General features: G+C 45.5%; 1 protein-coding gene across 1 annotated transcript in view; it reads left to right on the forward strand.

Annotated features, from left to right (window-relative positions):
- The window catches only part of CMPK1 (cytidine/uridine monophosphate kinase 1), a 31,711-nt gene extending 12,533 nt beyond the window's left edge, over positions 1–19,178 (forward strand). Inside the window, exons 2-6 of the mRNA XM_027838070.1 lie at positions 9,477–9,623; positions 13,992–14,144; positions 15,469–15,545; positions 15,834–15,930; positions 18,141–19,178. Of these exons, the coding sequence (XP_027693871.1) occupies positions 9,477–9,623; positions 13,992–14,144; positions 15,469–15,545; positions 15,834–15,930; positions 18,141–18,182 (516 nt within the window). The 3' untranslated portion in view covers positions 18,183–19,178. The remainder of the gene's footprint in view (positions 1–9,476; positions 9,624–13,991; positions 14,145–15,468; positions 15,546–15,833; positions 15,931–18,140) is intronic.
- The last annotated feature ends 3,006 nt before the right edge of the window (positions 19,179–22,184 follow it).

Genomic DNA, 22,184 nt, shown 5'->3' on the forward strand with positions numbered 1-22,184 from the left:
CCTTATATAAGAAGCTCCAGAGCATGAGGCTGCCTGAAGATAGGCCTCCTCACCTTGTTACCAGGAAAGGAAAGCACTGCCCAGAAACCAAAGACAAGAAGTGATTGAGTCAATTCCATTCTGTTTCTAGATATTGGTAGGAGGAAAAGCAAACATGAATTTCCTAATTGGGGCAGGTAGAAACTCTCCTCTTCCACTTAAATTAGGTAATCTGCACCCCCCCCCTTATCTCGCACCCTTTCCTGTGTCCCTATTGGTTTTTAGCCGTGCCCTTCCCCATACTTAAACTGGATTATTTCTGATTCCTGACTCAGAAGACTGAGATGCCAATTTGCATCAGCCTGAAATAATTCAATCCCACAGTCCTGTATTAAGTACCTGCTGTGAGCAGAGCTCTGAGAGGTGGGGATGGGGGATGAAAAAAAAAAGTCATAATCTCTGATCTCGAGAAGCTTTCAACCTATTTGGGGCTAAGGAATGTACACAGATGATAAGATTTAAAATGTGCCCAAGAGAAGGTGGGTTTTTCTGATTACTTAAAAAGACTTAAATTTTCCCTGTGGTATCATTCCCTTATGAAACTGAAGAAATCCTGGGAGTTCCCATCTTTACTGTTGGTCACCTGGAGACAAGCCTTCTTCCACCTTTGCTCTTCAGAGCCTTCTCCAGTAGACAGGGTACCTCTGCTTCCTGACCAGGCTCCCAGATCTGCTCCTGTACCAGCTTGTTGTCAGGTGGGTCTCCTGGGACCTCATAGGACACATTGCCACCTGCTGTTAAGGGAGGACTTCAAAGTTTAATCGTGTTCCTCTCTCAACAGACATGTCTCCATCACAGATTCTGTGCCTGGACTCACTTCTCCATGGTTAGCATGATCTTATCCCCCTATACTCATCCCATCTCAGTGATTCTGAGCCCTTATTTATTGATATATGAACCTCATTCTCCATTGCCACCTGACCACTCTTTTATTCCTATTCATCCCAGCCTTACCTCCAAAATGTCCCACTCCACGTCTGACCAATCCATTGACTGTGGCCTCTAAAATGCTTGCTCTATAATGAACAAGATTCCTTTCATTTTAAACCTGTATTCCTTCTCCCTACCTTCCGTCTTGCAGCAGTCACTGAGATGTGGCCCTTTCCTGCTAATGTGGCCTCCCTGGTCACCCTTTTCCAGGACAGGTGACACTTTCTCTCACTTTGTTCCACTCATGGTTGCAGTGGGGGGAGTGGGAAACACTCCTTGCTTCTTGTTGGCGCTTCCAGACTTCCCTTCTGTTACCTATTCAACAACCTGTCTTCCTCTGAAGGCAGTTTATCCATATTTATCAGCCAATCCTCATCTTAGTGGTGGTCCTCGATCAACCCCCAGGACATTCTTCTTCTTCCTCAGTGGGCTCAGTGCCTGGCCCACAGTTTTGCTCTCCACCTCATCTCCTGCCCTCAGACTAGGGGACTTTGCTCCCTTAAAGACCTTCAATTCTGAGTTCCTCAGTCTACTCAGTTCATGACATTCTCCTCTGCTCCATCTGAGCCACACAGAGATGGGCATACCCTTGTCTTGCCATCATCCACACATGTTCTACCTTTGTGTTCATGAACTCTGAATTCCATAATATAATAATAAGATTTTATAATTTCGTTTTCCCCCGTGACTTGCAGCCCCTAACCCTGTGACCTCCATCATTCCTGCACCAGCTAAAGGCTCCTCCCATAATAATGATGATGATATCTAGCATTTCTGTAACACTATATATCAACTCCCTTTCCTACCTCAGTCCCTTGGTGAACGACTCAACTCTACATGCGAATCTTTGCTGATCACAACTTGCCAAACTCCAGCCTTGAATTACTCTCACCATCCATTGCCTTTACTCTTATTCGAGCTAGAGAAAATCACAAAACTGTGGTAACGGGGCCTGTGACCAATTTATGTTACACAGTCTTGGGTTCCCACTGCAGCAAGGCAACCCTTCTTATACCTCCCTCGTTGAGTCACTGTTCCACTTTCCATTTCCTGAACCTTTTCATCCGTCAGACTCCCCATGGTGCCCTCTTCCCCCACCTTCCCAGCTGAGAACCTTGCCTCCTATTTCATCGAAAAAATTGAGGCCATTTATGGAGAATGTCCTTTTCTTCCCTCCTCATTTCACATCGATCAGATGACTACTTCTACTTTCTCTTCTTTCATCCCTATCTCACTTGAAGGTAGGTCCTTCTCCTGGCCAAGGCCAACCCTTCTACATACACAAATGACCCCATTCCAGCCTGACCTCTTCAGCAGATTGCTCTCTCTATCATCCCTGCCCCTCTCACTTATATACAATCTCTCTCTGCCTTTCAGCTCCTTCTGTCTTGCCTACAAACACACTCAAGTTTCCCCTATCATTAAAAAACCCTCACTTGATCCAGCCACCCCTGCTGGCTATCATCTGATATCTCTTCTCCCTTTTGTGGCTAAATTCCTTAAGAAAGCCATTTATGCTTATTTCCTCTACATCCTCCCTTCTAAGCCCTCTGCAGTCTGACTTCCGAATTCATCTTTCAACTGAAACAACTCTCTAAAGTTTCCAGTGATCTCTAAGTTATCAAATGGCCTTTCTCAAGCCTTGGGCAGACTTTGGCACTGTTAATCTCCTCCTCTCTAGATGTTTGTGACATTATATTTTTCCTGTCCTACAACTTTTCATTCTCCTTTGCTGGGTCTTTATCCAGGTCATTCCTGCTGACTGTGGACCCCACCTCCCCACAAGTGTCTGACCTGGACCCTCATTTCTTTTTGGTCTGTAAGTTCGCTCTAATTTGATGATCCTCTTAGCTCCTATGGCTTTAAATATTAGCTGTATGCATGTGATTCCCAGATCGCCTTTGTCTTTTTCCTGAGCAAGTCATGTATCTTCAGCTGCCTTCTGGCCATTTTGAACTGGGTGTCTCAGGTATCTCATATTCAACATTCTCTCAACTTATTCTCTTTCTCCAACAAACCCACCCTTCTTCCCGATTTCCTTTTACTGTCCAAGGCCCCACCATCTTCCCAGTCCCCCCAAGTCATAGTCTCGGTGTCACCCTTGGCTTCTCACTTGCATTCACCCCATATGTCCAGTCTTGCTAAATCTGGTCACTTCTACCTTTACAGCATCTGCCACATATGTCCCCTTACCTCCACTCACATCACCCTCGTTCAGGGCCTCATCCTCTCTTCCCTGGACCGTTGCAGTCACTTTTTAACTGGCCTTGAATCCATTCTCCCTTTACCTCCCAAGGGGGTTCTTTCTAAAATCAGGGCTTGACCATAACTTCACCATTACTCAGTAGCTGTTACCTCCCAGATCACTTAGCCTGACTTCTCCTCGCTCTCTAGTCTTGCTCTTTACTCCCCCTCCTCCCCCATGCTTTGATTCAGCTGAGCTGAACTCAATCCTCTAGCTAGTGTCCTGGGGGCACAGTAGACAGAGGACTGGACCTGGAGTCAGGAAGATCGGAGTTCCAATCCAGTACCAGACACTCACCAGCTGTGACCCTGGCAAGCCACTTTGCCTTTGCCTCAGTTTTCTGGTCTGTAAAATGGAGATCATAACAGCAGCCACCTCCCAGGTCATTGTGAGGATCAGAAGAGATGATAGATGCCACGCATACCATGTGAATGTTAACTGTCACCAGTGTCAGCCATCATTTCCCATGGCCTTGCTTCTGCATGGGCTGTCTCCTAGGCATTGAATGCTCTGCCCCCTCGCTTCCATCTCTTAGTGTTCCTCATTCCCTTTAAGATGCTGCAGAAATCCCATCATGTGCAGGAGACCTTTCCTGCTTTGCCCAGCACTGCAGGCATCTCCCCTGGCTGTTTATTCCTGGTTATTTCTGTCTCCTTTATCAGTGTGAGCCTTTTTTGAGGGAAGGGACTATTTCTGCCTTCTTTTTTTGGTCTCCCTAGTATTTAGCACAGTTTGCATGCCTGAATCTGCCTGCACTGAGTTTAGAATTTGTGAATATGAACCTTGTTGTTACTATCTTTCCCTTTGTTCCATCCCTAGGCAGATACGGGAAGTATCCATGGTAGTTTTGTTTGTTATTGGTTTGTGGTTAGGTTTGAGACTTGATGCATTTGAGGTGTGTAGATTACTCAAGGGTGCTTTTGTCCGTTTAGTTTCTGACCTAGCTATCTGTGTACATGTTCGCATGGAATGACTTGAGTAGAATAACATTTCACTTTCCAGATTCCCAGGTGCTTGTGTCTCAGTCTCAGTGGGCATCCCTGGAGCCATGTGTTTGCAGCTCCTGGGCCTCTGAAATGCAGGGGGTCCCTGGGTAGCTGTGGTTGGCACACGCTTTCTTGTTGTGTGTGGTCTGATATTAGTGACACACCACAGAGGGTGTGGACACATCTAAGTACTTTCCTATATTACATCAGCCAATCTGCTTCCAGAATGGCGCATGACTGCATTTCCCAAATGAATTTGGCCACAGAGCTCTGTTTTTGGATGGAAATATATTGATGGAACCAATCAGGGTGTCTGGGTGTGTGGGATATCCTGGAATGAAGCAGAGTTTAGTACATTTGGGAGCAAAAGAGAAAAAGAATTGGCATATTTTCCTTTTGAAAAGTTGCCTTATGTAACATTTTTGATTCGTACATCAGTTTACATTTAGTATTTTAGAGTAAAAATGTTGGCATTGGCATTTTCTCATGAATCCACATTTATGTCAGATGGAACTCAAGAATCATATCAAAAACAGAGTTTGAGAAACACTGGTTTATGTTATTCCTCCATATGACCCTCTGAAAAAAGGCTGGTTTTACAGGGATCCAGAAGCAGGTACTGAGGGAGACTTTGGTTCTGTGTGAGCAATGGGCAGCCGTGTGAGCTCAGCTCAAGAAGCATCTGTATGTCCCTATTACCTCTGTAATAAACTACAAGCTCCTCTAGACCTCCAAGCTCTTAGCTTTCTCGATCAATTTTGAGCTACCCCCTCCTTCCCCCTCCTTCCACCCTGGCATATTTCAGCCAAACTGGGTCATGTACAGCATCCCATCTCTAGCCTCCATACTTTTGTACAGATAGTTTCCTATGCCCAGCCCTTCCAGGCTTAGCTCCAGGACCACTTCCTACTGAGGTCTTCCTGATCTGCCCCAGTTACTTGCTAGCGGTCTCTCCACCTCCACCCAAATTGCTTTTTATTTGTTTATCTCCTTGGGGGCTAGTATTATTCAGATTTTTATCTCTGCATCCCTATCAGTGAATGCTTAATGAATGTTTGTTGATGACTTGACCATCTGGCAGAGTTGCCGCAGAGGGAATGCTGTGGTGTAAGCTGTAGCTCTTCCAAAGCTAACTCCAGGATTCAAGGCAGGCGGATGGCTCAAGCAGCACAGTTTCATGAGAAATACACTAGGTCCTAGCTCTGTCACTAACTAGGGCAGGGGTGCCCAAAGGCCAGTGTGGGCTTGATGCCAGCAAAGCTTTGCTCAAATTACAGCTGCTCACAAGTGGCCTGTTCTTAGGAGGGCTGGCCTTCATGGATTCAGGGCACCCTCAGCCCTGCTTATGGAAGAGGGGATGGATAATAGCATCATTTTCAGACAAGGAAGACAACCATTCTTGGTGGTAATCACTGGATATGCATCTCAGGATGATGCTTTTGAGTAGATTTTAAGGATAAAAGAGATACTGAGTACATTTATCTGGATGTCTCTGTAAGATCTCTGAGCTGTGTGTTGAATGCCTGCAGAGTGGGCAGGTGTTTCTGAGCTGTATGTGCATCTGACAGTCTGCTGTTTCCTGTCTGTGCCCTTCCTGCTGCCTGCCCATCATGGAGGGATGGTGTGGGGCAGAGAACCTGGTCATTCATAGCCTGTGAGTGGAAGGCTGAATGGGACACCTGCCACATGGGGAAGTGATAGAAGACACCCAGGGACGTGTCCAAGAAAGAGAAACAGATCGAGACTCTCCAGGACAGCTGATGTCCTGGAATTGTCAACATGAGGCCTGGTTGTAATAATCACAAAATAAAAAAGGTCTTGTGCCTTTTTTTTTTTAACCCCAGACTGTGAGAGTACTATATAAAACAATTATTAGATTGTGTTGTAATTTAATAACAAGGGATCAGAAAGTGAAGATTGAGGCCATGGCCGGCCACAGATTGAGTTGATTCCTTTCCCACTGGAGGCTGAAGAGAAAGGTTGGAATTTTCATTCCTGAAGTTTATGGTATTTATAACCTGTTGTGGTTTTTTGTCCTGCTGCTGAGGCTGCAGTAGGCCTCATTTTCAATTGCTAGGAGCTTTTGGGGAATGGGAAAATGTTTGGGTTTTAAGGCTCTATAATTTCCATCCTTGCTTTTTTCAGAATTTGCTTTGGCTATCACTTGATTATGATGGAATGCTTTTGAAAGCATTAAGTGTTGTTTAAACTCTGCTTATTATGATAAATACCCTAATCATTACTGTACCAGTGATCGATTGAAAAACAAACAACCCACAACTTTGGGATGGGGGAACAGCAAAACCTTCAGTCCCTTGAGAGGTAAAACACAAGAAAGATAAATTGTAAAATGGAATTGCTAATGGGTAACTCTCAGATAAAGGGGCTTTGGAAATGGAATACAGAGAGAAATTTTCAGCAGGTAGTAAGATCGTTGTGTGGCTTTGACCCATGCACAATAAATACATCAGGTCATCCTCAAAGTGAGTTAAATTCTGGGGCTTGTCAAAGAAGCTTATTTTTGCTTCCTAAATGATGCAGCTTCTATTTTTAGAGACCATTCTGTACCTCCATAACTGGCTGCTCTTTTTCTCCCTAAAGAAAATCCCAACCAAATGAGAATGTAATTGCTAAAACCCACTTTAATGCAGGCCCCAGTTTGGCAGCCTCAGCTCTCCAATGTCAGGAAGCACACCGCAGATGCACTAATTTCTAAATTACTAGCTGGGCTTCATAATGTATATGTTGCACGCACAGCAGAACATTATGGAGCAAGCCTTCTTGGGTGGGGGTGAGATTAGAGCATGCACTCTGACTGCCGCTTGCTAATGTTTGTGTCTTCATTTGGGCGATATTTACCCTAGCCTGGAATCACTAGACCCAGCAGCAGGCCAGCGGGGACCCTGCCAAGACAGCACCAAAACAAACACGGGAAACAATGGAGCAGCCGGAAAATTGTGTGGACAGTAGTTGCTCATAGTTGTAAAATGCTTTCAAAAGGAAAGAAATTGTGTACCCTGAGAGTGAAAGCAGCTGAGCCCCAAACGTTGTGTAGGCGGCTGGCTTGGGGAAGCTTCCAGGGAATCTGGGCCTCGGGTGAGCGTTTTGGAAGAGGCCAGAAAGCCTTTTCCAAAGACACGGTGGGGAGTGCTGTAAAGATGCTGTCGGTGCTCATCAGGGCTCCTGGGCTGACAGCAGGAAGGAATGGGAGAGTGCAGACCACCAGAAAAGGAAGAGGCCATCCTGGTGTGGACCTTGTATCCCCAGGGCCTGGTACACAGGAGGCACTAATGGTGCTTGTTGACTGACTGTTGAGGTTTGCAAAGCACTTTATAGAGCTCCCTGCTTTCGATTTTCATCACAACCCCATTAGGTAAATACTATAGGTATTGCCATCCCCATTTTACAAATGAGGAAACTGAGGCTGAAGTAGGTTGGAATAGAATGTCAGACTCCAGAGGTCACATAGTGACATAGAGGCCAGGGTCTCTGACACATGGAGTGTCAGAGCTGGAAAGGGTCTTCGAATGCCAGACCTAGTCCAACTCCCTCACTTTGTAGAAAGAGAAACTGCCGCCCAGAGAGCAACATAGCCTGGCCAGGGTCACACAATTTCTATTCCACCAAAGCTGTTACTGGATTCTAGTCTGACATCTGGTACTTTCCCACATCTCACACATTTGTAGAAGCTAACAGGCATTGAAGTGAATTATTGAAGGACCCTTAGAAACCATCCAGGTAGGCTACACTCTTCTTTTTGCAGACCAGAGTGTTGGGCTTGGAATTGGTGGAGGCCTGGGAGTGAATTCTGGGGCAGGAACTTCCCCGATGGAAGACCCTCTGGAAATCATTCACTCTCGCTGAGCCTGTCTCCATATCTGTAGACTTCAGGTATTACAGATTCCTCTGTGTCGCTGAAGGTTCATAACCATGTGGTATTGTGGATATTTTAGATGCCCAGCATGTACGCCACATTCCAGCCCAGCTGACCCGTTTGTTGTTTCTTGGATGCAATATAAACTACTTTGTCATTTAAAGGCCTTCCCACCTCTCCGGTCTTCTTCCACTGGCCTCCTCCTTCTTCCTTGCACACAACACATCTGGAGGGAGGAGAGAGTGACCAACAGTGTCAGAGGCCTCAGAAAGGTCAAGGAGAATGAGGGTGGAGAAAAGGTAGCTGGGAGATCCTGGGGAACTTTGGAGAGGGGAGCTTTAGTGGGAGCAACCTCAGAGCCTGTTTCACTCATCATTGAATTGGATGATTACATTCAGTTGAAGTAGTGACGTGGCAGAGGGTCCCTTATTGTGTTTGGGCCGGGACTTATTTCTGTTTACAAAGGCTGTTTCCTTGTTCTGCTCAGTGTGGGGGGAGGGGATGACACGTGTGTGGGGGTGTCATGGGAGTCTTCATGGGGGACTGAAGAAAATACTTGTGAGCTGCTAGGTCAGGTTGTTCCTCCTTCCTTCTATTGCACACGTAGCTATTGTATTAAGAGGCACCGAGGCCTTGATTGGAAAGCTTTGTGCTGAGCATGCTGGTGACCCAGGGTACAGGGCAGGGTCTGCCCTTAGGGAGCTCATGGTTGAGTTAGGAAGATAGGCTCCCCCACATGAACCCCTTTACACAGGTAGGGCATGGGATGAGTGCCCAGCAGGGGCATGTTAAGGTTAGAAAATGGCTGAGTACCAGGAAGGCAGGAATCTCCCTGGGTAGGGTGGGGAACATCGGGAAGAACTTTAGGAAGGAAGCAGCTCCTCAACACCTGATAGAGACTTGGGATTCCAGGAAGAACACGGGCTACTGTGAGTTCTCAGAGTCAAAATGGTTAGAGATGGAAAGGACGCTAAGGCTTATTTGGGCCAGCTTCCTCCTTGTACAGCTTGAGAAGCAGTCAACCCCGGAGATGTTAGAGCAGGAGTAACTGCAGATACCCAAGGTTCACAGCCAGGGCCTCTGATTCCAAATCCAGCGTTCTTTCCACTGGGCTACATTGCCTCTGCCTCTCCCTCCCTCTCTCTCTCTCTCTCTCTCTATGTCTCTGTCTCTCTCTCTCTTCCCCTCTTCCCCCCCCTTCCTTCTCCCCCCCACTGCCTCCTCTCCCCTTCTTCGCCTTCATGTACTTGATATTAAATTTAGCTCTATAGAGATGTGAATTATTAATCATAATATTTTTACCCTTGAGAGTCTATGGTATGTAAATGTAGCAGCTCTATAGAAATTCAGGACCCTGGTTAAGACTGGATTGTATGTGTGTGTGTGGTTTTTTTTTTTCCAGAAATATGGCTATACACACCTTTCTGCAGGAGATCTTCTTCGTGATGAGAGGAGTAAGCCAAATTCTCAGTATGGAGAGCTCATTGAAAAGTACATAAGAGAAGGACAGATTGTGCCAGTTGAGATAACCATCAGCTTGCTAAAAAGGGTAAGGCGTGTAAATGATGACTAATTCATTCCAACAAACAAGCAATAAATTAAACACATCTTTCATTTGAACAAACTAAAAGAAAACAACAGGGTATTGTGTTTCCATCTTATGGACAGTGACCACATTATGGACAGCTTGTGGCATTAGAGAATGAAAGAGGAAGGAATATTCTATTAAATTAGGGATTATCTACTTTAGGTCCATCCATGTGACCAGCCTATGTAAATATGTGTGTTGTATGTATGTGTACATATACGGGTAAAACAGGAAAAATTAAGAGGAATAAAAGGAACAGAACTGTATGAAAGAATTACTAAAGAAAAAGGAAAGAGTACAAGGAGAAAGAGAGAAAAGTAAAATATATGATGGAGAAGGGTAGGATATCCACAACTGTCCTAACTGCCCCTCAGCACCAGGCCACTTATTTACAGAAAAAAAGTTGGAAAACCTTGTTACTATATAACAACAGCTATTCCAGGTATATATACTATATGTATATAGTATATATTATATATATGTATGTGTGTATATATATATGTATATACTTTATGTATGTTTATACTTTATGAATGTAGTAAGTAATGTGAATGTGGCCATTAATCTGTACATAAATATCCCGGGGGGATGCACTTTGATTTAGTTTTAATTTATCTATGTTTTATTGTATTTTTATTTATTTTGTTAAATATGTCCCAGTTAGATTTTAATCTTGTTTTGACTGTATGTGGGAGTGTTGTGGCCAAGTGTTTGACACCTCTCAACTGAAGCTTTGAGCAGAATCTAATAAGATGAAATTCAGTAGCAATGAATGTCAAGTCTTGCACTTGGGTTCAAAAACTTAACTTCCAATCCACGATAGGGGAGGACATAGTTAGGTAGCAGAGTACCTACAGAGCGGGCCTGTAAACCGTCAGCAGTGTGCTGTGGTAGTCAGGAAAGCTAACATTTCAGGATACCTTAAAAGAGTCAGAGCTTCCAGAAATAAGGAGGCACTTATCCTTCTCTACCCCGCTTCGGGTGAGACCACATCCAGAGGATTGTGTTCTGTTCTGGGAGCCACTATTTAAGAAGAACCTTGATAAGACAATTCCAAAGGACCCAGAATGACAAATGCTCTCCATCTCCAGAGAGAGAACTGATGAATTCTGAATGCAGATTGAAGCAGAGTTTTTTGACTTTCTTTTTTTTTTTGGTCTGTGTTTTCTTTTGCAACATGACTAATACGGAAATATGTTTTGGATGACTTCACATGTATAATCAATATCAAATTGCTTGCCTTCTCAAGGAGAAGGGAGAGAAATTGGAGGGAGGGAGAGAATTTGGAACTCAATTTTTAAAAAATGATTGTTAAAATTTCTTTTACGTGTAATTGGGAAATATTTAATGAAATAAATAAAAATGTATTTAAAAAGAAGAGCCTTGATAAACCTAGAGAGCATCTGCAGGAGGACAGCCAGAATGGCCCTGGAGCCCAAGTTATACAATAGGTCGATTAGAAAAGTCTGAAGGCAAGAAGGAAAGACTTTGGGAGTGGGGCAAAGAAGAGCTGAGAGCAGTCTTCCAGAAGACTTGAAGAGCCGTCATGTGGAGGAGGGTTAGGCTTGTTTGTTTGCCCCAGAGGGGAGAACCAGAGGATGGAGGCTAACTAGGCTGGATGGCAGAAGAACTCTCTAGGTGTGAGAGCTGTGTTGTAGTGAGACGGGCTGCCTCGGAGAGCTTACAAATTCCTCTTCTGACATGGCCAAGCAGAAGCTGAGTTACCATTTTCATGGGTGTTCTAGTGGACAATCCTTTGGGGTATGGGCTGGGTCTTTTTTAAAATAATATTTTATTTTTTTCCCAAATTACATTTTAAAACAATTTTTAACATTTTTAAAAAAGTTTTGAGTTCCAAATTCTCTCCCTCCCTCCCTCCATGATATTGGTTATACATGTGCAATCATGTGGAACATTTCCATATTAGTCATTTTGTACAAGAAGACTCAAACAAAAAAGAATGAAAGAAAGTAAGAAGGAAAGTGAAAAATAATATGCTTCAGTCTGTATTCAGACAATATAATTTCTTTCTCTAGAGGAAGATAGTGTTTTTCATCTTGAGTTCTTTGGGATTGTCTTGGATCATTGTATTGCTGAGAATGAACTAAGTCATTCACAGTTCTTCATCATACAATGTTGCTGTTACTGTGTACAGTGTTCTGGTCTTGCTCACTTCACTTTGCATCAGTTCATATAAGTCTTTCCAGGTTTTCCTGAAATCATCTTGCTCGTCATTTCTCATAGCAGAATAGCATTCCATCACAATCATATACCACAACTTGTTCAATCATTCCTCAATTGATGGGCATCTTCTTGATTTCCAATTCTTAGCCACCACAAAAAGAGCTGCTACAAATATTTTTGTGCAGATAGGTCCTTTTCCCTCTTTTTTTTTTAATCTCTTTGGGATATAAATCTAGCAGTGGTATTGCTGGATCAAAGGGTGTACACAGTTTTATAGCCCTTTGGGCATAGTTCCAAATTACTGTCCAGAATAAGTGGTTCAGTTCACAACTCCACCAACAGTGCCTTATAGACTAGAGCTCTTTAAGGTCGCTTCCAGCTCTCAAATCCTATGATTCTGGGTCCATGATAGATCTGAGTTGTATCTTGGGAACCTATCAAGGAACCAGGCAGATTGGCCAGAGAAGAAAGAATCAGAGCTGAGCTGGAGACCATGGCTGTGAGAATGATAACTGAGAGACTTGTCTTAGGTCCCCGTAAAGCCCTCCTGGAGCCTCTTCGTCCCCAGAGATGGTGATTTGGATGCAGCCTGGATCATGGTGTGGTAAAAAGTTCTTGGACTCAGCTTCTTAGCGAGAGGAAGGACCTTTTGACCTATAATAGCTAGGTGACCTCACTTTAAGCTCTCAGGACTCCAGGCAACTCTGTCAAAACTATAAATTGCAGAGTGAGTGCCAGTTGACATCAGTGAAGGGAATTTTCCTCATCAGGAGTCCCCTCTACCAATGAAGTCCTAGATCTGGCCCAAAAAAAGACAGTAAGATTGAGAGAGACAAAGTTTTCCTGGACTATACTAAGTTCTTAAAACCAGGCTTCTGTAGGAAAGAGGAAAGGTTCAATTGGAGTTTTTGAATCAGGCCTCTTGGAGAGAAGAGGAACAAGTTTACGTGGCTCCAGTAGGTGGAGGGACAGCAAGGAACAGTCACAAGGCCGAGGAACAACCCCGACCGTCTCTCTCCAATGCTCCTGTGAGCTGTTTAGACTGTGCAGGCCCAGAAAAAGGGCCCTAAGCTCCCTTACAAGCACTCAAGTTAACAGTATCTGTCAGATACAGGACAGTCTTTATTTCTCCCTTCAGAAAGAAGTAGAAAGAAAAAAAAAACACACACCACAGAGGACTCAATTCAGAGGATTCAACATAACTATTCCAAACAACTCTCCTTCCCTCTCCCATGAGCCGTCTATCCACTTATCTTCTCCCTCTTCTAGACCTATGTAGTCCTCCAGACTAATAGTGCCACCTTGTGGTTGAGACTCTGCTGGAAGGGAAACACACTTGACCCCAGGGAGGAGAGTGAATCCTCTTCTCACGGGAATTTTCCTTATCAGGAGTCCCAGCTACCCATGAAGTCCTTTGGCAGTCAGGCCATGGGCCTCTCTGAGCTTCATGAATCTGGTCCTTGGGCAGCAGACAGGTTGGGGACCTGTTGGGACCTGCTGGCATTGACTGAGGAATGACCAGCTCCCATGGAATCTGGCCTCCAGAGTAAGGCGTCGGAAGAGGGCTTTGATGGGAGGTTAAGAACTTGGCTGATGTGTTAGCATAATTGTAATCCTTTCCATTTATTTTGTGTTTTTTAGGAATGCTCCAGGGGCCCTAACAGAGCCCACTTTGTCTAACTCCTTTGTTTTTAGAGCTGAAGGACTGAGGACCCCAAAGGGGAAATGATGTGGCCATGAGCAGACTTGTTCTGAGCGGCAGAGTTAGGTTGGAACCCGAGTCTTCTGACTCCAAATTCTGTGCTCTTCCCACTCCGTTTCCCACACTGCTCCCTGCTTTCTGAGGGGTTTTGTATACATTATAGATCACAATATTGCCTGGTCCCCTCTCTGGGAATCTATACCAAGGTGGGAGAGAAAGAAGGCGTGAATTTTAATTTGGCAAAAGTGAGAAACAGAACCTTGGGGTGATGATGGCTTCTACATGTGTCTCAGTTAGGAGAGAGGAAGAGGAAGGGGTTCCCATTGGCTTCAAGGAGGATGGTGCTGGATATTCCTTTTCCTCAACAGTTCTCTTGCCTTCCTCCTTGTTGTAACTTTCCATTAATGAGCCCTGGAACATACAACTGTCTTTTTGTCCCCTAGGAAATGGATCGAACAACGGAGGCCAATGCTCAGAAGAATAAATTCTTGATTGATGGGTTTCCTCGAAATCAGGACAACCTTCAAGGCTGGAACAAGACCATGGATGGCAAAGCAGATGTAGCTTTCATTCTGTTTTTTGACTGTGATAATGAGGTAATGAGCAACTTAACCCACCCATGCTTCATTTGTAGAGGTCTGTAAGACACTGGCTGTCAACAGCAAAAGTCCACATGATGGTGTTCACCTGGGCCTTCGGCACTTGCAGCCATGCCAGCAGCAGTGAATTCGGCCTGGAAAGACAGTAGCCCCACGTCTTGCTATATGAACGTGAAAACACTTTGGCGTTGGCAATGGGGCTGTTGGTCTTGCAAAACCAGAATTACCTTTCTTTTCACAGTACTTATGGGAACTGATACAAACGGCTGGCTGGACCACCCTTGTCTTAGCAAGCCCTGGGATCAGAGCCACTGTTTTACTTTATGTGGGGGAGGGGAAGAAATGGACATTCCTGGGACATCAGAGGGACTTTCCCAACTAGCCAGAGCATTCAGGACGTTCGGATGCTCTTCTCCAAAGATGACACCATCTACAAATGTGGGAGACGGGTGGTTTTTTTTTCCTTCCCAAGATGACTTAGAATGCCTTTAAACATGTGTGTGTCTATATTTTTTAAATTTGGAATTTAAATACCTGGGTTTCCAGGAATTATTAAACTAACATACTTAGTTCCATTTCTCAGTTGCTCTAATGTGAAGTTTGTTAAGCTCATGTCAATAGCTGAACAAGCTGAGGATTGGAAATGGTCCCTTGAAGACTCCATGGGATGTGTGCGTGAATACAAGGACAAGTGTGCCCTTGTTTGTAGTAACGGAGAATCACTGGAGACTTTGCATTATTTGAAAATGCACCCCCTTCCTCTCCTAAACCCCAAACCAATCTGTTTTCACTTACTCTTCAAAGTCAGCACTACAATGTTACCACAGCTTCATAATGAAGGAATGTTGATTTGTTATTAACAAGAGATGCTTTATTTAAGTGCAGATATGTTGGTGATTAAATATTGGGATATTTATGGTGTTATTGACAAGTAAGCCAACATGGAACCCAAACGGAGGCATGTAATTCATACCTAATAAGTTAATAACATGTCCTGGAGGAGCCACGTTCATGTAGATCTTCTTTTTATTGCGGTTTGTAAAAGAATACCCAGGAAAAACTGAGTCATGAATGGATTCTTAGGGTGCTCTGGACTTGTTTAACCTCGTTTATATAAATTGAACCACATGCTTCAACGTCAGAAGCTTTGCTTGTTGATTAATGAATCAGACACTTGGAGCTCTGTGCAGGGAATCTTGGGTTTTGGGTTTTTTTTTTTTCCCTTTCCCTCTGCTTCCTTTAAATTGTTCAGGTTAGGAGAATGGCAGGTTTGGGATCAGCATCTCTGTCTAGTAATTGTTCCCATGTTCCTTTTGACCAGATCTGCATTGAGCGCTGTCTTGAGAGGGGTAAGAGCAGCGGCAGGAGTGATGACAACCGAGAAAGCCTAGCAAAGAGGTACCGTTGTTGGTGTGACCCCGCCTGCCGCGGGTGGGCCTTCATCCTCATCCTGGGGGTGCTCTCAGCCGGGCTGGGGCAGCCAGAGCTGCCGGATTTCCTGCTCCTTTTGTTCGGAGGCCCAGGCCGAGGAAGAGTCTGGCCTGGAAATCCCCGAGTCCTGTGGCAGGGTCATGATTAGGATGGGGCAGTGCCCACAAGGATTAGCTCACTAAGCCTCACTCGAACATGGCAGTGAAAGGGGAGATAGCTGTAGCATACAGTCCAGTCGTGTGTTCTCTGTTACAGAATTCAGACCTATCTGCAGTACACTAAGCCCATTATTGACCTCTATGAGGAGATGGGGAAGGTCAGGAAGGTGGATGCCTCTAAGTCCGTGGATCAGGTAAGGATCCAATACCCCTCCCGTTCCCCTTCGATTTCAGCTGCAGTGAGGTCGATGTCTCCCAGGGCGGGCAGGAGAGGAAGGAGCGTTTGAGGAATTAATAGGTTTCAAATCATCGGCAACTGGGTAAAAGTAGACCTCCTCTCTGTCTAGCATGGATTTTATAACTTCAGGCTTGCTCTTTGTGAGAGGTATGTGACTTAGTATTAACTTTAACCCTTCTTTCCTGTGCTTAGGAAGATGGAGATTTGGGGAACTGTGAGTCTGCATGGGCTCATGAAAAGACTTCTATAGCGTGGGTGGGTCAGCCACATAGTTCCGAAGCTCCAAGCCAGTCCTCTCTTTTCCCTGGCCCCACTTAATGGAGGACACAGCTGCAGAGGTGCTGTGCCCCATGAGTCTTCACTTCCCTCCTCCTCTCATTCTTTTTTCTAAAATCAGCGATCTCCAGCCTGTGGTCTGGAGGCCGTCAGAGCCCCTGAGAGGCTTCTGGCAGCTCACACTGTGCCTGCTTGGCTCTCCTGGCCCTCCTAGTCTCCGTCTTTGGGGCTGCCCGCTTGTCCTGGAGAGAGGCCAGGTCAGTGAGACGAGGCCTGTGGGGAGGAGCAGAGAAGGTGAGAACCAAGAGAAGATGACAACTCGACTGGAAAATTCTAGTCCCTCGACTTTATAGAGACACAACTTGTGTCCAGGGCAGCCGTGTGTAAATCACAGGCAAATCTTGGTGGAGCTCCCCGGATTCACAGCAGTCTTCACCACAAACCTCCGGTAAACAGGCACAGGAGACAGGACAGCAAAGCTCGATGGCCTGCAGTGCTGCTGGCGCTGATCATGGAATTCTCGGGGGAAGGCTGGACTGGTTCTCTGTATACCTGCACAAGCCATCCCGAGAGGGTGACATTGTGCTGAGAGAATAGACAGCCAGCCAGGGCGACCGAGGGCTCTTGGTGAACAGCTGATTTGTGTGGCATTTAGGGGTTTGCAGAGGGCTTTGTCTACACCATCTCATTTGGTCCACACAGCAACCCTATAAGGCAGCTAATGTATGTATTAGCATCCCTACTACACAGATGAAGAAACTGAGGCACAGAGAAGGTGAAGTGACTAGCCCAAGGCCACACAGCTAATAAATGACAGATTCAGAATTAGAATTCTGACACCCTTCACCCCACCCCAAACCCTCTGCTCTCCCCAGCGCGTGTGGGTACCACCGCCACAAAGCCAGGAAGAAAGTCTTTACTAGTGGCAGTGTACCTGTCCTTCTGCATAGTGTTTGCATAGTGCTTTTCAGTGGTTTGGAGATGGGGCAGCATAGGAAGGGGGCTGCACTTACGGGGTTTGTATCTCAGTTCAGCTGCTGAGTTAACTGTGTGACCCAGGAAAGTGACTTCCTGTCTTTTATCTTCTCATTTGTAGAATGGGGATAATAATATTGACTGTCTAAATCTGAGGGTACATCGCCGTCTGCTGGACAGTGCCCAGATGAGGGCTCTGCAAAGTGCTGGGCACACATCCAGAGTTATTGCCATTCCCCCTACAGTTTGAGCTAACCTGGGTGCCCAGATGATGTTGTAGGTCCTGTTTTATAAATGAGAACAACATGTTTATTTAATATATTGTTTCACAGTACTGTGCTTGTTCTCCTGTAATACTCTGGTTTTTACTGCCCTTAATATACTCCAAGGACAGGCTCCCCGAAGATTGCCATCTGTTGCTGCCTTGGCCTGCCAGGCAGCACTTTTCTCCTCTTGTAAAATATATATAGAAATATTTAAAATACACATAGAAATGTTTGCCTGAGCATTCAGTCATCCTCACACCCGTGCTCTTAGTCCAGTATAAGAGGCTGATAAGGTCCTCTAAGAAACCAAAGCAAAATTGGGCCCCTGGAGCCTGCAGGGGTCCCAGGCTCGCAGATTCTGAGAGCTGGGTGGAAACCTCAGGGGCACGTGGGCCAGGAATCTTCTCTGCCAGGCCTTCAGCAGGGGATTGGGGTCCTTAGCCCTCTGCACAGCTTTGATGATGAGGTTTGCCTTTGCCCAGATCCAGGTCTACCTGTATGACTTCTGCTTCTGCTCTGCCTTCAGGGTCAAGAAGGGTGTGCCTCATTGCTCCATCTGGCCCTGCTGGAACCTCAAGGAATTAGGAAGGCCCTCCTCCAGCTCCGAACCCTTCAGTCACGTGGGCTGTCTTTCTCTTTCTTCTTTCAGGTGTTTGAAGACGTCTTGAAGATCTTTGACAAAGAAGGCTAATTTTTCTCCATGGATCATGCCTGACCCTCGCTTCGATAGCTGCTACTTCAGTCTACCCTTTGTTTAAAGAAGTTTTTTAAATGTTGTCATTATGTCTCAATGGATGACTGGAAAATAAGATAGTAATTAAGTGAAAAAAAATTTTTTTACAGCAGTCATTTTACATGACTCCAGTAGACAGTAACTTCAGGGCCCTGCTTAGTGTTAGTGAAGGCTTTCACCCAGCAAAGAAGGCCCTCCCTTCCTCTCCTGCTTGTACCTTCTGGAGCCAAGCTTGTTCTGAGTGTCCAAGTGGAGCGACACGATGGTCCCCAATTGCTTTTCCAAGCAGCCAGTTAAAAAGCAGTCACCACCCGCTATGTGGATCCGTGGACCAAATGTCAGGAATCTTCAGGAAGTTGCTGTTTGCTTCTTTTTTTTTTTTTGTAAATGAAGTGAGAAAACAACGCCGTGGGGTTGTTTTCATGTTTGTTACTTTTAACTGACCATAGGAAATCTGGACCGGATTTGAACCTCCTTGGCTCTTGGCCATGAGTAGTGGGAGAGAGGGGTGGGCTCGAGGTTCCAGGGCTTCAGGCCTTCAGGCCATCTTGATTCAGTCATGACCCAAGGCCATCGCAGGTGGAGGGGGGAGGGAACGGATCTTTCCAGACTGACTCAGCCTACCTCCTCCTGGTTCAAAGGAACCTCAGCAAAATTCCTTGCCAGTGACAAACCTGAAAACATGTGCTGGGGGTAAGGGAAAGGGAGATTTTCACCAGTTTGATTTTTGGAACACTTAAAAGAGATTTGGGGTCTTCGGAATAATAACAAGGTCTGGTATTGGCTGGAGGGGGGAATTTCTCTTAAAGTTTGAATTTGAAATTTGTTTTGTTTTCTTGGTGGGTGGGTTCATTTTTTTTCATAGTTATTTGTTTAAAAGGATTTTTCCAAAAATAATTGCACTTTGGTTTGTTCAGGAAAACAGTAAATAAATAAATACATCTTATAAGTGTTTGAGTCTGTCTTAAGATGTTTTTATTCAGTCAGTTCTGTTGGTGGATGGCATCATTTTGACTTGGTGAACATTACTTGATCAATGCCATCACCAGAAAGTGAGAATTCGTCCTGCCCATCCAGAGGGAGCCACTTTCTACAGTCACGCCTTCCTTCGGCAGTTTGGCAGTTTTACCAAAACCTCCTGGTGTCGTTCTTCCCTCCTCCCCTTTTAGCTGCTGCCCGTACGAAGTGGACTCGGTTCAAAAAACTTAACATTTAAGTTTTCTTAAAATGATGTTTTTTTCATTCTACAGTGCTTCTAGATACAGGGGTAGGGAACGTGACCTTCTAGATCCTCAAAACATAGCCCTTAAGGATCTAGAAGGCCACAAGTTCCCCCACCCTGTATCTAGACACTGCCAGCACTCTGCCCCGGGTGCCTTGGGAAGTGGCATTTTGACTCGGAACAGTTGAGAAATGATAACCAATCTGTTGTGTGAAGATAGAAACCTTCTTGAGCATGGTAGGGAAGTTGCTTCTTTTGAAATAATTTTCCAGCTGATAAAAAACCTAGTCCACCCCCACCCCCACCTGCCAATGCTGTGAAGTATTTCACCCCACCAAAGCTAGGAAGAGAATTAATTATCTTGGTTTCTTAGAAGAGAGATGGTGCAGAAATGCTTCTCTGCCAAATTAGTTCAGCTAATATGGAAGGGCCTTCCTGGGGTCCTGGTTTGTGCACCTGACCAAGTGAGGTCCAGGAGGTCGCTTGCAGAGACTTCTGCCCCGCCACCCCCAGCTCCCGAGCTGGAGAGATGGAGAGAAAGAGAGAGGCAGACTTGTCCTGCAGTGTTCCACTCGGGCCGCTGAGAAGAGGTGCCTTACTTCTTTTTTGTCAGATATCTCTTGGTGACTTCTCAAGCTGAAACCCAGAAACCCAGAAATGGCTAAATTGGGTGGCTGTTCTTTTGTTTGTAAGTAGAAAAACATGTTGGCACCGATGGAGCTCCATCTGACTCTGCTGATCTGGTCATTCCTTTTGTTAAAGATACAGTCCCTGTGAAGTCCATGTGGGTTTGAAAATTTTCTCATTTGAAGTCTTTTTTTTTTTTTTTTGAAACAGCTCTTAGCTGGCCTAGAGTAGGTGCTTAATAAATGTTTATTGACTGACTAGCTTATGATTGTTACTTCTGTCTGGTGATGTTAAAGAGTGTAAATTATATAAGCAATGATACCAATAAATGTGTGCTGTTGCCTTTGCTGATTCCTGTTTTGAGACTGAAGCTTGGATCCGAGTCAAGCCGTGGCTTTTGTGGAGGCAGGATTAGGAGACGAGGGAGCTGGGTTCTAGTCCTGACCCTTGCTAATTTGTAGCTCTGGGATCTTGGGCCAGTCACCACTTGTGTTTCCCTGTCTTTAAAATGAGGAGCATAGACCAGATGATTTCGGAGGGCCTTTCTGTTCTGACGTTCTGTGACTCTGTGATTCTAATTAACCACAGCCCCCATGTATACCAATGGGAGGAGAACCCACCAGACTTCTGCCATGGTGCCCTGAAAGAAGAGTCAGGGCCACTGCACAGAGACCCTGCTCTGGCACCTGCCCCACCGTCCTTGACTTATCTCTCCCCAGAGGAGACTGGCAACAGGTGGTGGGTTAGGGGATGAGGTATTTTTGATCGGCTTCTGGCTCCCCTGCTTAGGTCCTTTTGTGGTTGCCTGATCTTCCTGTGGTCCCGGTGATGTATGTGCCCAGTCCACAGTGCTCCACGCAGGCATAGACCCACAAGACTCATCCCACACTTGGGTTAGTGCCGGCTCCTCAGGGATATGGCCCGTCGTCTTAATGGGCGTTTCACTTCCTCTTGTCCTCTTCCCCTTCTTTCTCCGTCTCCCCTTCGGCCGTCTTGTATCTTTAGTGCCTGGATGTTACTCCTGGATGCTTTAGACGGTCTTTCTGGATGGGTCCTTGTCCCAGGCTTCCCTGGCCTTAATTGATAGATGGGTGTTCATGGGTTGCTTTGGCTAAAAATTGACTTTTAGGAGAAGAGTCATGTCAAACTTAACCAGACTAACCCTCAGATGCTGGCTGGTGCCACGGAGCTTGTACTCAAAGCCTCCGGCCCCATGTGCCCTGTTGGAGCTTGGCCTTGGAGTGCCCAGGGCACATCCCCCTCCATGAGGACACGTCCAAGGAAGATGACTGAGAAAAAGCAGCTTGAAGCATTTATGAAACTGCACATGATGATTTGGCAGGCATTCCATAGAGTTCTGCCGACACGCTGCAGAACGCCCTCCGGGGATGTTCAGTCTGAGGCCAGCCCCCCCGCACTGCTGTGATGAGACACGTAGAGCAATGGACTACAAGAGCTAAATATTGTTTGCCACCGGGGTTGAAGGTAAAGTGTATTGAGGATTGGAGAGCAGGAGGCTGATAGAAGGAGTCACCCCTTTCCAGTCTCTGAGAAGCCATTGAAGAGTAATAACACATCTCAAGCAACTCATTATCTTTCCCCTTCAGCCCACCTACCCCTCCCAACCTCCCCCTGTGTGTCAGAGGACCTCAGTCCTCCCAAGGCACAGTCCTTCACTCTTCACTCTCGATTTCCCCTCCTGCTCCACCTTTCACAGGTGATTTGTACAGATGATAGAAATGAATGTCATGTGTCCAGTCAAGGCATGACCTGGTTTTTGACTTACACAATTCAAGGAGACCACTTAGGGTGGAATAATGTTAATAATAAATAACAGCATTGATAGAGTGCTTCAAGCTTTTTGAAGCGACTAATGTTATCTGTTCAGGTCACAACAACCTCATTCTACAGATCAGGAAGCCGAGGCAGGCAGAGGTTGAGTGACTTGCCTGGAGTCACACAGCTAGTGAGTGTCTGAAGCCTAATTTGACCTAGCTTCTCCCCGTTTGCAAGTTTCAAGGAAGGTAGGTACTGTTATTATCCCCACTTTTCATCTGATGAAATCAAGGCAGGCAGAAGTTATGTGATTTGTCCAAAGTCACACAGCTGCT

Source organism: Vombatus ursinus, unplaced genomic scaffold (genome assembly GCF_900497805.2).
Source record: "Vombatus ursinus unplaced genomic scaffold, bare-nosed wombat genome assembly UNPS02014825.1, whole genome shotgun sequence".
In the NCBI taxonomy this organism is placed as follows: domain Eukaryota; kingdom Metazoa; phylum Chordata; class Mammalia; order Diprotodontia; family Vombatidae; genus Vombatus; species Vombatus ursinus.